This window comes from Balaenoptera borealis (genome assembly GCF_965194805.1).
Source record: "Balaenoptera borealis genome assembly, chromosome: 5".
Classification (NCBI taxonomy): Eukaryota; Metazoa; Chordata; class Mammalia; order Artiodactyla; family Balaenopteridae; genus Balaenoptera; species Balaenoptera borealis.
Genome location: NC_138862.1, coordinates 135061049 through 135079480, shown reverse-complemented (window position 1 = coordinate 135079480; position 18432 = coordinate 135061049). Strand labels below are relative to the sequence as shown.

The 18432-nt window shown below is 39.4% G+C and overlaps 1 protein-coding gene across 6 annotated transcripts in view; it reads right to left on the bottom strand.

Annotated features, from left to right (window-relative positions):
• PIK3R4 (phosphoinositide-3-kinase regulatory subunit 4) overlaps positions 1–17486 on the bottom strand; it is a 79224-nt gene extending 61738 nt beyond the window's left edge. For 2 of the 6 annotated variants that reach the window (XM_082392623.1, XM_082392622.1), the window contains exons 1-4: positions 11215–17485; positions 9729–10499; positions 2336–2469; positions 588–1170 (exon numbers count right to left, since the gene is read on the bottom strand). In XM_082392623.1, coding sequence (XP_082248749.1) covers positions 588–1170; positions 2336–2469; positions 9729–10461 — 1450 coding nt within the window. In that variant the 5' untranslated portion in view covers positions 10462–10499; positions 11215–17485. Of the gene's footprint in view, positions 1–587; positions 1171–2335; positions 2470–9728; positions 10500–11214 lie in introns of all 6 variants that reach the window. The other 4 variants (XR_014244818.1, XM_082392621.1, XM_082392620.1 and 1 more) reach the window with 4 other exon arrangements.
• Positions 17487–18432: the final 946 nt, after the last annotated feature.

The following is an 18432-nucleotide window of genomic DNA, read 5'->3' as shown; positions in this document are numbered from 1 at the left end:
TGACTGTGTCACTCATTTTATGAGCAAGAATTACAAATAAAACGGGTAAGTTTGTGATATAACACACTCACCTCATCACAAAGAAGCCACACTTCTTAAGCATCATAGTAACTGAAAGGACCTTAAAATTCAGTAACTTAACAAACAGGCTAGGTCCTTTCAACACCAAATTACCCAGCAAAATTAATCTTTTTCAACAGCAATAGACTGTTATATCCTAATACTGATATTCAAACAAACGTATTTGTTCAGAGAAACTTTATAAAGGCCTAAAGACACTAGATCAGAAGCACATACTTGCGAACATTAGTCTTACTCCAAATTAAATATAATACTCCCAGTAAAATTATAAGATTCTGATATTATATATTTTTCACTTAATAATTCTGATCACCTCAAAAATAAGGGTACACACAAAGCTTGAGTTCCAGGAACAGATCGGCTATAAATATTATTAAAATGTACACAAATAGTTCAAGGACCAAAGTTCACTCTTGGAATTCCCAAAGATATCAGAGAAGCAAGAGGTATTATAGTCACTAACTTCAAAAATATGAGTGGTTATTACTTGGACAATAAGCTCTTACCAGCATAGGCTAGTCTAACAATAGTAGCATCATCCTGGGCTAAGTGGGCTATGCCTGGCAGAATATATTCCGGGTAGATGTTAACATCATTGCGAGGAACCTCTTTGACAAGAGCAAGAACTTTGGTCAGCGTCCTCAAGGCTTCAGCCCTCACCCTAGGAACAGAGTCACTGCTGAAATGCAAAAGATACGGAGTAATACGATCCAGAAGAATTTCTACACTTAGTCTTGGGGCCAAATGGAGAATAAGTTCCAGGGCAGCAAGCGTGGAGTCACAGTATTTAAGGGTCTGTAGGCAGGACGTTACAACTGACACCAAGATAACCAGCCCATTTTCCTTAGGCTCTCCTTCTGCTTTCCCTGGCACATCATGGCCACAGAGATTGTGGATAATGTTGCCCAAATCCTTCCTTATAACCAGAATACGCTCATCTGCAGAAAGAAATGTTTCCTTGGCAAACTGGGCCATGTAGGGCTGAAGGAAAGTGTAAAATATTTCAGGAAAGGCATTGCCACGCTGCTGCTTTAAGTAATCTTCTGCCTCTAAACGTTTATCCGGTTCACGGTGAATCATCTGAGTTACCTATACCAGGGCAAGAAAGGGAGTGAAAAATAGATTTGAGAACAGCAAATTAAATCAGATGAAAGCTACAACGGCAACTTAACACATGATTTAAAGGATATTTGAGGCAATGCTGGCTCTTTCTAATCTTTATCTTTCAAACTACTTTCAGAACCTGACTACTGAGTAATATGTGACTCTACTATCATCCTATAAAGCAACAAGAAATCAAGTATTAACATACTCCAGATGGGCCAGACACATAAAGAGGATTAGCCTTAAAAATTAGTCAAATTCACTCCTTTCACAGTTAAGAAAAGGTAGGCCCAAATTCATAAACTTACTTCGCCAACACAACATGATAAGGAGTGCCACGCCTACAACAGCCAGGTACGCCAACTCCTAATCCAGTGTACTGTTCACTGAACGTGAGCTAAACTGGCTTCCTCTGGAGCATCTGATTTCTTAATATTTGCCATTTGTAAGAGAAATCAAAACGCATGTTTCCCTACCTTACTAAAGAACATTTTAAATATACATAACCTTTCCGTGGCTCAGAGTCATCATCATATGCATCAGTTACTGTATTGACTGACTTAGAAAAGATCCCCTCAAACAGTACTGTGGATATACGGCTTACGTGACCTCCCACAGAATTCCTCACATCTGTTCTGCTATACTAATGTGTGATTCTACAGCTTCCCTTCCAGACCTGCCCTCAGGGTCAAGGGAGGTACACAAAGCTAGTTGCTTTTATATGAAATGCCCCTATACTGCTGTATTACATTCAAGTTGCTGTTCCCTGTCTCCTCATTTTAGATATTTATCCTCTTCATTTCTTACTAGCAAGCTCTATCCTGGACAATCTCTAACCCCCAAGCACCTCCTTACTCCCTTCCAAATCTGTCCAAAGCAGAGCTAAAGATTATAATGGAAAGGTGCGTGCATGCGTGTGCGCATGTGTCTGTGTGTGTGTGTGTGTGTGTGTGTGTGTGTGTGTGTGTATAATATAAAGTCAAATGAGCTCTGTGCCTAAGAAGGGGAAAAAAATTGTACACTTCTGCCTAACAAAGTAAAAACAGTAGGCTGGTATATGAGTCTATGGGGTTTTACTGCTTGTCCCAAATTCAGAACATTCCAGAGAACTGACTAATGCAAAAGTGAGAAATATTTGTAGCATAGTTACCAATTCTCTGATACTGCAATCTTCAATTTTATTCAGCACCTGTTCAGGGAAAAACTGTCCATTTCTGTAAGCCAAAAGTTGAGAGAGATCAAATAGTGGCACACCTTCTGTAAAAAGCTCAGCTATCACGCAACCTGGAAAATAGCAGATGTAATTCCATTAAAAATGAAATGCAAGATATTAATACAGATCAAGAATTCAGAGAATTCATAAAACTCAAAATGCAAAACTCAAAGTAAACCGAATTAAAATGTTTAATGCAACATACAACTACAATCCAGCAAGACAGGAAAAACGTCTATTGCCTAATCATCAGTTTCTAAAAGTATGAAGTCAAAAAAGGCCTACTTAATTTTTCTCCTTCTTAAAAAAAATTAAATCAAATAAAATTACTTCCTTGTTCTATAACTGAAAACAAATATATTACACATGTTATATACACACATACATTCAGAGATACAAAGACAGATTAAGAGCCATAAGAAAGTGTTCTTTTAAAATGTGAATTTATAGATATTAAGTTCATAAGAAACTACTGAGAAGTCACATCTGACAACTCATTTATTCATCATTAAACAAAAAGTTATCAGGTGTTTACTACACACTAGACTCAGTGCATAAAACAGATAACTCTGCCCTCATGAAGCTTTCAGCCTAGGAAGAAAGAAATAAAGTAAACCAGTGAACAGACACACTTATAAAATGAGAAGAGCTAAGAAGTGTGGCTGTAAGATTAGAGAGGGAAAGAGAGATACCTTTCATTTTGCACTTACATAATCTTCAAACAAGGAATAAATAAAGCAACTACATTCCCAAAAAGACAAAGCAGTTTCACTGAATCAGTATATGACATGCAGTTAACAAATCTTAAGGAGATCCTTGAACAACCTCAGTCACAGCCTTTGCATGTGTTGGTCCCTCTGCCTGGAATACTATACCCACAAGCACCCTCATGGCTTACACCTAAACTTCCTTTAGACCTTGAATCAAATGTCATCTTAGCAGTAAGGCATTTCTTGATTGCCCAGTTTAAAATTCCAAGCCCCCCCACTACAACTACCCCACACTCGTCATCTAACACATTCCCTTTCCCCTTTCCCTGCTGTTTTTCTCCACATCACCAAATGCCACATTATATATTTTATGTATTTATTTCTTTATTGTCCATATACCCACTAGAATGCAGACTCCACAAGGGATTTTTGTCTATTTTGTCCACTGAAAAATCTCCAGCAACTACGACAGCTCTTGATACATAATAAACACTCAATAAATTTCTTAATTTCTATCCATACAGTGTCAAGTTTTAGAATAAAAAACTAAAATAGCTATTAAGAACACCTTAAGCAAGAAGGAAATAGAAGAACTGAACAATACTATAAACCAGATCTAACAGACATCAAAGGAACACGCCATCTAACAACAGAGTACAAAATTCTTTTGAAGTACATGTGGAACACTCTCCAGATAAAACCATATGCTAGACCATAAAACAAGCTTCAATGAATTTAAAAGGACTGAAATCATACAAATTACATCCTTCAAACCCCAATAGAATGAAAAAAATCAGTAACAGAAGAAAATCTGAAAAATTAACAAATATGTAGAAATTAAACAACACACTCAAATAACCAATGATCAAAGGAAAATTAGAAAATACTCTGAGAGGAATGAAAACAAAAGCAACATACAAAAATGTATGGGATGCAACTAAAGCAGCATTTAGAGAAAATGTATAACTATAAACACCTATTTTATAAGAGCTCAAAACAATAACCTAGGGCTTCCCTGGTGGCGCAGTGGTTGAGAACCTGCCTGCCAACGCAGGGGACACAGGTTCGAGCCCTGGTCTGGCAAGATCCCACATGCCACGGAGCAACTAAGCCTGTGCGCCACAACTACTGAGCCTGTGCTCTAGAGCCTGCGAGCCACAAGTAGAGCCCGTGTGCTGCAACTACTGAAGCCCGCACGCCTAGAGCCCGTGCTCCACAACACGAGAAGCCACCACAGTGAGAAGCCCACGCACCACAACAAAGAGTAGCCCTCGCCCACAGCAATTAGAGAAAGCCTGTGCGCAGCAACAAAGACCCAATGCAGCCAAAAATAAATAAATAAAATAAATAAATTTATTTTTAAAAAAACAATAATCTTAACCTTAAGAAGCAAACTAAAACCAAAGCAAAAAGAAAGAAAGGAACAATAGATATTAGGGTGAAAATGTATGAAATAGAGAATAAAATACAATAGAGAACATCAACAAAACCAAAAGTTGGTGCTTTGAAAAGCTCAACAGAATTGACAAGCTTTTCTAAGAAGAGAGATGACTCAAACTATGAAAATCAGGTATGAAAAAGGGGGCATTACTACAAACATCACAGAAATGAAAAGAATTATAAGGGAATACTTTAAACAAATGTATGCCAAAAAACAGATAAACTAAATGAAATGGAAAGATTCCTAGAAAGATAAAGATTACCAAAGGTGACTTAAAAAGAAAGAAAATCTGAATAGACCTTTTAAAGAGACTGAATTAGTAATGAAAAACTTCGCACAAAGAAAAACCTAAGCCAACGTGGCTTAAGAGGTGAATTCTGTCAAACATTAAAATAATTAACACCCATCCTTGACAAATTCCAAAAACAGAAGAGGAGGAACACTTCCCAAGTCATTCTATGAGGCCAATATTACCCTAGTAGCAAACCAGACAAAGACATCACAAGTAAAGCAAACTACAGACCAATCCCTGATGAATATAGATAAAAATCCTCCAAAAAATATTAGCAAACTGTGTGCAGGAATTAAAGAGTCCATACCAATAATAATAAATAAATGAGGGGAAAGACAGAACACTTGAACACACAAGAATACTGAGGGCCTACTGGTAAATGTGGAGGTAGTGCTGGAGTTGCAAGGTCATCATTTTGCAACCATCATAGTAAAGATCAGATCAGGCAAGAATGATCAACAGACACCAGATCAAAGAGGAAACAGTGATGGCTGGCAGGATATTTGCATGGTCTTAAAGTTTCTTCCCACAGGTTGCTTATTAGTTGCAAGGGATTAAAAAAACAAAAAGTAACTACAGAGGGGAGAAATTGGGCAAGAACTTGACCACATGATCAAAATTAACATCACCAACAGACACCATTTGCCCCCAGATACGATACTGTGAAGACATCATCACCTACACAGTATTCCTACTGAGAATGAATAACCTGAATCTAATCACAAGGAAACAGAGGATACATACAAAATGAGGACCATTCTATTGAAAAAGAAAGAGGTGAGGTCAAGCACGTACACACAGTGCAGGTAAAAGCTGGTGAAAACTAAATAAGGTGTAAGTCTAGTTAACAGTAATGCACCAATGTCAACTCCTGATTCTGATATGGTACTACAGTCATATAAGATGTCACTGGGGGTAGCTGTGTGAAAGGTTCTTCATCATTTTTGCAACTTACTATGAGTCTATTATTTTAAATAAAGAGTATAAAAATAATTTTTAAAAATTTAAGGGGAGAGGTATTCTTCAAAAAATGTCAATGTCATAATGACAAAGAAAGACTATGAAAATGTTCCAGATTAAAGGAAGCTAAAGAGACATGACAACTAAATGCAATACCTGACCCTAGACTGGGTCGTGTCCTGGAGGAGGAAAAATGCTATAAAGGTTGTTACTGGGTCAAATACAAAATTAGAATAAAAAGTGTAAATAATTGTATCAATGTTAAATTCACTGCAGTTGGTAACTGCAACATACAGTTACATAAACTTTATGTAAGAGACTAGTGGGGTCTTAGGAAATACTAAAGTACTTGGGGCAAAGGGCCGTGGAGGGGTGGGGAGGAAGGGTGGGGAGTGTGGGGTACGGAGTGCAGAGAAAAGGTATAAGTGATAAACCAATTGGAACAAGATGTTAACAACAGGTGAATCTGGGTAAAGGATTTATGGGTGTTCTATGTACTATTTTTATTTTTGCAAGTTTTTAAGTTTGAAATTATTTCCAAATACTGTAAAAATAAAGAACATTTATTTACAACTAAATGGAGATTGTTTACAGACTGAACTACATCTCTCACCACCCCCCTAAATTCCTGTGTTGAAGCCCTAACACCTTAGAATGTGACTATTTGGATACAGAGCCTTTAAAGAGGTAATTAAGGTTAAATGAGGTCATAAAGGTGGGGCCCTAATCCATTATGACTGGTGTCCTTATAAGAGGAAGGAACACCAGGGGAAAAGTGGCCACCTGGAACTCAAGGAGCGAGGGTTCAAGAGAAACCAACCCTGCTGGCACCTTGATCTTAGACTTCCAGGCTCTGAGGGAACTTTCCAGAACTGAGGGAAAATAAATTTTTGTTTAAGCTACCCAGTCTAGAGTATTTTGTCATGTCACCCCTAGCAAACTAATACAGAGGTAAATATAGGATTTTTTTTTCTTGCAACTTTTTTTTTTTCAATTTTTTGGATGCGTCACGCACCACGCAGGATCTTATTTCCCTGACCAGGGATGGAACCCATGCTCCCTGCAGTGGAAGCTCAGAGTCTTAACCATTGGACCGCCGGGGAAGTTCCCTTTCCAGCAACTTTTAAAATGGTATTCTGGAAGAGGTGTTACGGGGTGGTATTTCTCTATAGAACAATTTGTTCAAGTTGCCTTTATCATCACTGAGTCCTTCTTTATCATTCAGATCTCAGATCAATGTCACCTTCAAGGGAGGCCTTCATTTTATCTACTAGCCCTTGTCATCCACTTAGAAACCATAGCACTTCATCACAGCACTTATCACTAATGAAAATTAACTTTCTTATTTACTTTTTTATTCTCTCTCCCTGCCCACACTTAGAATGCAAGCTCCATGAGTGCAGAAACTCTACCAGTATTGTTCACAGCTGCGTTCCCGACACCTACACAACAGTCCCTTACACATAATAGGCACTCAAATACTTGTCAAGTGAATGAATGAAAGATCTCCAGCAAACAAGGCTCTGCCCATATATGTGACCAGAGACACAGAATATATACACTTCTCCCAAACTAGCAGCCAGGAACCATGGATAGGCCTTAAGATGGGGAAAATTAACATTCAAACCCAGAGAGCCTAACATTCAAACCCAAAGAGCCTAAATCAAATCTTAGGAGCAGTGGGAGGTGAACAGATCCCACCCACCCCTTTCAAAGAAATGAAATCTTCAGACAAAACGTAGAGCTCTTTAGTCTGGAAAACAAATGCTGAGTAAGAATTCTGTTGAACTTCACAAAACTATAATGACTATAATGCACACAGAAAGGATAAATATAAACTCTTCATCAATCCTTGAAATTTTAAAACTATAACAAACTTCCAGTTATAAAATAAATAAGTCATGGAGATGGAATGCAGAGCAAGGTGACTATAGTTGCTAAGAGGGTAGATTTCAAAAGTTCTCACCCACAAGAAAAAAAAAATTTTTTAACTACATATGGTGACAGATGTTAACTGCACTTGTGGTGATCATTTCCCAACACATACAAATATCAAATCATTATGTTGTACACTTGAAACTAATGTTATATGTCAATTATACCTCAATTTTATTTAAAAAAAAGCTATAAAATGATCCGCTGAAGCTAGAAAGTGATCACATTTCTAAGCTGGAGGAGTCCTATTTACATAACAGTAAGTTTAAAAGGTAAAAATAGTTCAAGAAAAATTTAGATAAATTCACTGATCAGGTTGGGACTTTGATGGATTACATTTCTAATCTTGTTATATTTACAACGCGGAGGCTACCCCACCTCATCAAAAATACCTTCCCTCAGTATTACCTTGGGACATAGACTAGTGAGCTGAACAGACCAACAGAGAGAGGTACAATCCTGTTTAACAAAGCTCATTTGTTCCCCTAGATGAAATACATTTCTTCATTAATTATGTCACTTTTCCTAAATAATCTAAAATACAACTCAATTTATGTTTTCCTTGTAGGAAACCTACAGGTGAGAAAAAGATTAAAGCCAACCTTTGCAAAATTTACAAAAAGTGGCAGTGATGCTAGAGTTCATATGGTATTCCTCAGGATACCACCCTCAGCCCACTTCTCCTCCAGAAATTCATAGATAGCCTACAATCCATGACCAAGCTTCATGTGGTCTGTGTATGTAATGTATATGAATGTATGGTACTTTTTTCCAAAGAAGGAGGTCACTGGTTTCATCAAAGTCTTTAAGGGGAGCCAAAAACACTTAAGAATCACTTCTCCACAAACTCCCTGACTATAAACGCATTCCCTTGGCTACAGTAACTACTACCTATTTCCTGATAGCTACCAAATCTCCATCTCCACCCCACACCTCTATGTACCAAACCTTGTAACAACTGCCTGTCACACATCTTCTCCTGCATATCCCCTGACACCTTCAACTCAACATCTAATACAGACCTCAGCATCTTCCCACCCCCTATCTGTTCCTCCTCGTGTGTCTCCTAGCTCAGTGACTGGTATCACCATCCCCCTGGTTTCCCAAGCCGGGGTAATAGGAGTGTTCTTGATCCTCCTAACAATTCTACCCACTAATTATCTCTTAAGCATTACTTTTCTCCACTCCTTCTCCAATTGTCACAACTTGAAGCCAGTCAGGACCATGTCTTACCTGAATTGTGGCAGCTGATTACTAACTGGCTTTCCCATCTCCTGCTACAGTCAGTGTTTTGTCTAAAACACGTATCTGATAATGTCCCTGTAGACTAGCATGGGCATACCAGACCCCTTCTGATCTGGGCCTTGCTTACCTCACACCCTACATTCCAGATGTACTAAAGTACTTAAAGTCCCCTAATAAATCAATGCATCATGCTCTGGTCTTCAAGTCTTCATATAAGCAACACCCTCTGCCTGAAACAAACTACCCTTCCCATAGCTAGCTCCCAATCACCTTTCAGGTCTCAGTTTAAATACCTTCCTTCCAATAGAGATGCCTTTCCTGATCCTGCCACTCTACCCATCACCACCACAGAGATTCATTTAAGTATCCATACGTTCCTGTAACAGCAGCCTAAGCTTATCACCACCACAGCAAACCACAGTGCACTGAAATGTCTTTTTTCAGTATCATATCTCTCTCCCCATTAAAGTGTAAGCACCTTGAAAAGAAAAACATAATTACCCATCTATGTCTCTAGCACTTAAGACAGTGCCTGACATATACAGAAGAAAGAATTCAAATATTCCTTAAACATCTGAATGAGTAGACCACTTTCTGGATTTTCTAGGTACTGAAACACGTCCAGTGAAAGAATACTGCATCTATCTGAAAAGTGTAGGAGGATTTACCAAAAAAATTAATTTTCTATGTTCAAGAGTTAAAGTAAATGCACACTCCCACCCTAGCAAAGTTGACCAACTCACATACCTGCTGAAAAGATATCCATTGCTCGCTTCAACTCTCCTCTTGTTCTCTGATTGCTATTTAAGTCTACAAGTGGAGTTGAAGGATCTCTCATATATTCTAACTCAGTGGCAAACAATCCACCATCAACAAAACGTTCAGGAGCAATATAACAAGTTCTCCTCCGTGAAGTGTCAAAAAAATAGTTGAAATCTGCTGGGTTGTCCTCTGGAAGATAAGTGGGTTTAAAACTGGCAAAATCAGTTAGAAGGACCCAGTTCCAACTGGTGACCATCACATTCTCAGTCTTGATGTCCCCATGACGGACTCCAGATTTGTGTGCTTGGTCCACAGCTGTGAGGATCTGGAAAGCGATCCAGCGCTTCTCAATGTTATTTAAGAATGGACGGGTGCTGATGCGATCATAGAGGTTGTCTCGCACATACTGCCTGAAGAGCATGGCTGCCTTCTCAGATGCTTTTTCTGCTGCTTTCTGGAAAGGCAGGCAATTCTGTGCAGAATGAAGCCTGATTTTCAGTTCCTCAAGCTCTTGTTTATAGCTGGTTAGAGGCAACGTGGGATCCTGAATTGCAAAGACCTTCACAACCACCAGGCCTTCTCGGTGTTTCGCTCGAGCAACTTTAAAGAACCGAGTACTCCCCAGACTCTTATCATATTCAAAGTCATGGATGTCTGAGAAATAACTCTCCACAGAAAGGATCTGGGAGGGAGCAATGCCGGCAAGCTGGTTTCCCATAATGGCAGCAAGCACCTCAGTAAGTTAGGATACAACACCTATTTAAAAAAAAAACGGAAGGAAAGAGAAAAGGAAAAAGAAAAGAACAAGCAATGAAACACCATTATTTGTGTGGCCTCTTCCTGTAAGATAGATATACCTATTTCTCTTCCACCGAGAGCACTGTCCTTAGCCTTCTGGGCAGCTTCTAGATTTCAGACATATTTATCTTAAAAGATCTTGTTATTTTATATTGTCCTTTCCAGGAGCTGACTTATATGTAAATAGGCCCCATCACTATTAAGCTGAAAATGTTAGAATGTGTATTTTATGATATTTAAATTTAAAACTTAATAAGCCTTTACTAATGTGTTCAGTATTATGCTGGGGCTATAAGAGTTACAAAAGTACTATATGACACAGTCTTTGTCCAAGAAGAACCTTTAGTCTTGAATAGAAAACCCAAACATATTAAAAACTTAAATCTAACTAAGAATCGCCTGATACAAATAGGTCGGGCTAAAAAAATCCAAACAATCGGCATATCCTGAGCCCGCCCAGCCTAATTCCAGTGTGCCTTCCCACTCAGCTAACAGAAGGCACAGAGTCGTTTGGTTTGTCATAACGACAAGGAAGAACCCCTGGTAGGGATGCTAAAAAAAGTAAACCAAAATACCGACTTGCCAAACACAGCCCAGGGTTCTCCTAGCTCAGATTTTGCAGGAAATGAAAACACACATGTACACACGGCCGTGCACACGTGCAAACATTTACCCTGGGGGACTCTGGGAAGTGTCACAAGCCGATCGCTCGCTTACACGGAGGTCATGGCAGGTCACTTCAGGGTCTGGGCGGGGAAGGGAGTCAGCAGTCCGGCGAGTCTTCTCTACGAGGGGTCCTCCTTTAAAGAGGGGGGAAGGGGATCCTGCAGGAGGGACGCAGAGGAGTCCCAGTCTCCAAGGACCCCGGCGGTCCGCGGGGGAGACGCGGGAAGCTCTCGGGGCCGCAGCAGACACCGAGCCACGCTGAGCTGATCCCAGACCCCAGGGAGTCGCCCGCCAGCCCCCTCCTCCGCCCCGCCGGCCACGCGTTCCCGGGCCTCGCCTTCCTCTCGCGCAGGCCTGGACCCTCGAGACCCTCTGACTCCTTGAGGACCTCCTCACCCGCGGGAGGTGGAACCCGGGAGACAGGTAGGCAGCGAGGTCCAGTGAAACTCCGCTTCTCCAGCGGCTGCAGACGCTGCAAACGCTGAACACCCGGGAAAACTGCCGGCTCTGACCCCACTTCCTGTCGCGGAGAGGAAGTGACGGCTTGAGGAGGAGCGCGAGTCCGGGGCTGGTTGCTAGGAAACGAGGGAGGGGCGTGGCCTCGCTCCCTGAGCCTGGAAGAAGAAAACAAGATGCCCTGACAGCAGTCTGTTCCCCATCCAGGTCTTCTACCCAATCCCTAAACTCTGAGGCTTTCTGACATTCCCCAGGACCTGTTCAGATGCCCTTCACCCAAGTACACCAGAGCAGAGTCCTTTAAGAGGATTCACAGGCTTAGGAAAGTTAATATATCCCAAGTTGAATTTTTTAAGAGATTTATAGAGATATAATTTACATACTATAAAGTTCACCTGTTTGAAATACACAAATCAATGGATTTTTATATATATATATATTTTTTTTTTACAGAATTGTGCAATCATACCTATAATCTAACTTTAGAACATCTTCCTGACCCCCAAAATGAAACCCTGTAACTATTAGCAGTCACTCCCCATTCTGCCCATTGTTTCTCCCCATCCCAGGACTAGGCAACCACTAATTTACTTTCTGTTTCTTGCCTATTCTGGACATTTTGTGTATATGGTATACAACATGTGGGTCTTTGTGACTGACTTCTTTCACTTCATGTGTTTTTGAGGATTATCCCTGTTGTAGCTTGTATTTCATTTCCTTTTATTGCCAAATATTCTATTGCATGAATATTTCACATTTTGTTTACCATTCACTAGTTGATAGACATCTGGGTTGTTTCCACTTTTTTGGTTATTACAAATAATGCTGCTATGGACATTCGTGCATAAGGCTTTTTGTGATCATATGTTTTCACTTCTCTTGAGTAAACACCTAGGAGTGGAAGTGAAACGGAGCAGGACCCTATGGTCCTTCCCAGCCATGTCCTCTGCCTGCCTTTTGTCTGTGGAAAAACTTTAGCCAAAGAATAAGTTTAATCAGAGAAGTGAGAAAATGCAGAAACAAAGGAAAACAGTTCAACAAGACTAAATAATAATAGTTTAGTCATTAAGCATAGTCAAGGACCTTTAGCTCCTCCTCAAGTGCTATAGATAATATTCTGAGCCATATCCTGTGAGCTGTCTTGTAGATGCTGAAACCCCCACCAGGTGGAAGAAGTTAACTACATGATGACCAGGCTGTAGCCACGACATAAGCTGCCACAATTCCAAGAACTGGCCTCAAGGAACTGGGAACAAACCAACCCTAGAACTGAAGATGAACTGTACTTAAAGCAATCAAGATGACACTGGTCAGACCACCACATGACCAATTTCAAGGTGACTGTCAGAGCTGACAGTGCTGTTTCTGCATGTAGCCCCCTCCTTCTGTCTATAAAAGCTCTTGCCCCCTGATTGTCATGGCGGGAGTCGGCCTTTGGACAGAAGTCCGCCCTCACCCCCCCATTTGCTGGCATCCAAAATAAAGCAAACTTTCCTTTCCACCAATATTGGCTTTTGAGTGGCGAGCAGCCAGACCCCACTTTCAGTTACAGAAGTGTGGAGTCACATGGTAACTCTATGTTTAACGTATTGAGAAACTGCCAAACTATTTTCCAAAGTTGCTGCATCATTTTATATTCCTACCAGCAATGTATAAGGGTTCCAATTTCTCTACATCTTCACTGACACATGTTATTATTTATCTTTTTTATTATGGCCATCCTACTAGGTGTGAAGTAGTATTTCATGTGGGTTTTATTTGCATTTTCTTAATAACTAATGATGTTGAGTATCTTTTCACGTGCTTACTGGCCATTCTTATATCTTCTTTGGAGTAATGTCTATTCAAACCCTTTGCCCATTTTTTTAATCTGGTTGTCTTTTTATTATTGAGTTTTAAGATCTCTTTATATATTATGGATACAAGTCCCTTATCAGATTTGCAAATAGTTTTTCTCTATGCTGTCTTTTTCTTTTATATTGGTGTCCTTTGAAGCACAAAATGTTTTAATCCAGAGCTGAATTTTTTTTTATTATCCCAGCAACTTCCTCTCCTCCATTCTTCCCCATTTCAGTAGGCAGCACTACTACCACTGGGTTCCTCAAACTACAGATTTGGAATTCCTTAGGTCATCCTTGACATTTTTCTACTCTTTCCCTCTTTCACCCACCCCATTCAATAATCACCTGCTCTTGCTGATTCCACCTCCAAAATATGCTTTGAAGCCACCCACTGCCATCTCTCCAGGGCCTAAGCCAAACCACCACTATTCTTATGATGTCTGGATTTTGAAATCCACTACTCAGAAAAGGCATTCTGCACCCACAATATTATTTTTTATACTCCTTCCATGATTTCTTCTGGGTCTTTTTGTATTTTTAAACTTCTGAAGTATGGACCCAACTTTATTTTTTCTCTAGAGGGATACTGTAATATCAAAACATGTTAACACGTAATCCATTTTTCCTCCAGTTATTTGAAATGACTATTTACCATATACAAGTTTCCTATATATAGTGAGTCTTCTGATGAACTTTCTCTTCTGTCCATTGAGTTGCCATTTAATTCATCTGGGAGTACTGTTTTAATCACTACAAAATTGTTTCAACATCTAACATGGCTACTATTCCAGTAATCTTTTTTAGAATACAGCTACAGTTATAAGACATCCATGCTTACATCCTTCCAGATTCTCCCCCCTTGTTTTTAGACTGAAGTTAGAAATCTTTAGTTTGGCCTACAAGACCCTGCATGATCTGACCCCTGCCCACCCTGCCAAAATCTGCTCATCTTTCAAGTTCCAGATTAAGTGCCAGCGCTTCAGGAAGGCCTTCCCTAAAACCACCCCCTGCCCGTTATATAATAATCTCATGGACCCTAAACTTTTTCTTCATAGCACTTATCATTGAAATCATTTCATTTTAGAGGGTAACTATGTGCTTAATGTCTGTTTTCCTACCAGACCATAAACTCCATGAGTTCAGTGATTTTGTAATTCTTATTCACCAGGATATTTTCAACACCTAGGACAGTATCTGACACATGGTAGGCATTCAGTAGATACTTGTTGAATAAATAGATGTGGCCTTGTCAGGTATGTTACCATTAACGACAAGATCATGAGTCCCAGGATGAGGAATGTCTAAAATACATATGAGAATTAGTACAAATATTACTCAGCCATTAAAAAAAAAAATGAAATAATGCCATTTGCAGCAAGATGGATGGACCTAGAGAATATTATACTAAGTGAAGTAAGCCAGACAGAGAAAGACAAATATCATATGATATCACTTATATGTGGAATCTAAAAAAATGATACAAATGAGCTTATTTACAAAACAGAAACAGGCTCAAGGACATAGAAAACAAACTTATGGTTACCAAAGGGGAAAGTGGGGGAGGGATAAATTAAGAATTTGGGATTAACAGATACACACTAGTATATATAAAATAGATAAACAACAAGGACCTACTGTATAGCATAGGGAACTATACTTAATATCTTGTAATAACCTATAACGGAAAATAATATATATGTATACATATACACGTATATATGTCTGAATCACTTTGCTGTACACCTGAAACTAACATTGTAAATCAACTATACTTCAATAAAAAATAAATAAATAAAAGAATTAGCACACACATACAGTTATTTAGCAGTTAGTATAAGATTATGTTTACATTTCAGACTCTGATTACTATGTATGTAAGTGCTTTAAACATCTCTCCAATAGAGAAGTCATGGTGTAAAAATGTGATAAATCTGTCTCAGTTTAGATTACTACTGCATTTTCTCCACATCTATTTTTTCCCCACCACTACATTTTGTGAAATAACTCATGAAATATTTTTTAATGCTTTCTGTACTCGCCTCTTGGTTTTCTTTCCTTTACTTTCTTTTCTTCTGCTTTTAAATAGCAATCATGTCTACCTGTGGAGATTTTTTAAAAAGAATCTCACCTTGTGTTTTTCAGAGTAAATTAAAAAATGAAATTTCCTTGCCACTGGCGGAGTAAAAAGAAGAAACAGCCAGCAAACACTCCTCTATTCTCTGGTCAACAGCCTCTCAGCTGCATTGTGGCAGTGACAGAAAAAATAAATGTTTCTGGAAAGTAGCTGTACCATAGAAACTATACTTTCCACCCAATTCTACCCCTTGAATATAAGTGGGGCCATTTGACTAGCTCTCACTGTGAAGTACAAGTGGAAATTATGTGTTTCACTTCTAGGTCAAGGCAGTTAAGAGGGGAATGACCTTCACTCTCTCCTTCCCTTCAGCCTAGATGCCTAGAGGCCATAGGTAATGCCACAGCCACAAAATGGTAGAAGCCTGTGTCCCTGAATAACTGTCTGAAGAAAGACCACCTGTTAAACACCAGCACCCATATAGGACCTTTACATAAGCAAAAGCAAACATCCATGAGTTAAGCCAGTGAAATGCTGATGTTTATTTGCTACGGACATTAGCCTTACCTTAACACACACTTCATCATCGTCCTGACCTCTCCTCATTCCTCCCTCCCCCAGGCTGCTTTTGCCTCACTTCCAATCCCGGGACGTGTCCACATGGACTCTCTGCAAGCCTTGCATCCTAAGGAAAAGGGGTAAAGAGAATCCCTAATGCAAACAACACCCTGCAGTTAATAGTACATCTTTTCTTTTTTTTTGTAGATGATTGCAAGATGATAGATGTAAAAGGAATTGGAAATTACCAATTTGTAACCTGCAGTATAATAACTGGTTCCCACAAGGATCATCAATGGATTCTAAAATCATTGGGTGAAAGGCTGTGGGGCAACAAGATAGACTCATGGTGCCCAAAGAATACCTACAGGTTACTTTTTACATTAGAAAGGGGGAGAAATAAATCTTTTATAGTGGAAAACTCTGGCAGTAAACCCTTTATCCACATGTTCAAACGTAACATGACTAATAGTACACAGTATCACCCAATAAAGCATTCTTACCAAGAATCTTTAACCTGAATCTAATCAAGCCCCTAGACCTCACTGTCCAATATGGTAGACACTAGCCACATCTGACACATTTGAAATGTGACTACTCCAAATTGAGATGTGCTCTAAGTGTGAAAAATACACAGCATTTAAAGAACTTAATACCAAAAAAATTTTTTAAGTCTCATTGATACCTTTTCAATATTTATTATATGTTGAAATCATGTTTTAGAAATAATAGGTTAAATAAATATCTTGTATATCTTATTAAAATTAATTTATTTTTTGTTTTACTTTTTTAAATGTGTCTACCAGATAATTTTAAGTTACATATGTGGCTCAGGCTATATTTTCACTAGAAAGCCCTGCTCTAGACCTAACTTCCAGACTATAAAAAAATAAAATAGAGGAATAATTTAAGCCATACCATCAGGAAACAATCTTATGAACCTAGAAAATTGAACGTTAGCCTGGATTCTTCAAAAAAAAAGTGGAGAAACTTTTCTAGACTAAAAGACTCTAAATATACATAAAATTCAAATGCAATGTGTGAACCTCAACCTGATTCAGGATTAGAAACAGCCATAAAAGGCATTTTGTGCAAAGTTGGGGAAATCTGAATATGGACTGAATATTTCAGATAGAAAGAAATGACCAAAATGTTTCTCAAACCGCTAATTATTTCATTTTGCTATCACTATCTGGGTCTTATTTAAAAACACCTAAGCTGTCTGACCTAGAGCTGCGTCCCTTCATGCACTAAGGGACTGGCAGACAGAGTCCAGAAAGCTGGACTCCTTTGAATATGGAATTGGGTGAAATTTTGTTCTTGAATAGATGGGAATGCAAGAGCGAAAGAAAGTTTTTAAAAGAAGATGAGAGTTGTCAAAAAAATAAAATGATTTTAATGATAATAAGTGCTATGAAGAAAATGTACAAGGGTCTGTTGAGGATATATAGCAGGGGGAGGGTGGCATTCAGGGAAGGCATTCCTGAAGGGTTGGCAGATGAGCAGTTGGCTACGTAAAGAGTAGGGGAAAGTGGTGTAAGCAGAGGAAAGAGTAAAAGTGAAGCCTGGTGATGGGAGAATTTTGAACCAAGGAACCAAGAGAAGTCTGGTGTAGGGGGTGGGGAGGGACAGTGAGTGGACCCAGCTACAGTGTGAGGCGGGCACACAGAATCCACTCATCAGAGCCGTCCCTCTACTCCAGCACTGTTCTTCCACTTCTGCTCCTCCACCAACTCTCTTCCACAAAGGATCTGGAGCGACTCTACAAAATTAAATCAGACAATGAAAACAGAAACAATAAATATTCATTTAAAAGAACAAAGAAGGGCTTCTCCGGTGGTGTAGTGGTTAGGAATCCACCTGCCAATGCAGGGGACACGGGTTCGAGCCCTGGTCCGGGAAGATCCCACATGCCATGGAGCAACTAAGCTCGTGCGCCACAGCTGCTGAGCCTGTGCTCTAGAGCCCGCGAGCCACAACTACTGAGCCTGCATGCTGCAACTACTGAAGCCCGCACGCCTAGAGCCCATGCTCCACAACAAGAGAAGCCACCGCAATGAGAAGCCTGCACACCGCAACAAAGTGTGGCCCCCGCTCGCCGCAGCTAGAGAAAGCCCACATGCAGCAACGAAGACCCAACACAGCCAAAAATAAATAAATAAATAAAAGAACAAAGAACTAGTACTTAGAATCAGTGAATTGAACTGCAGATGAATTTTCAACTGAGCTTTGAAACTAATCCCTAGAGTTAAATTTGTGGTTTACACATCTCATATTGTCCAGGAAAGGGAAATAA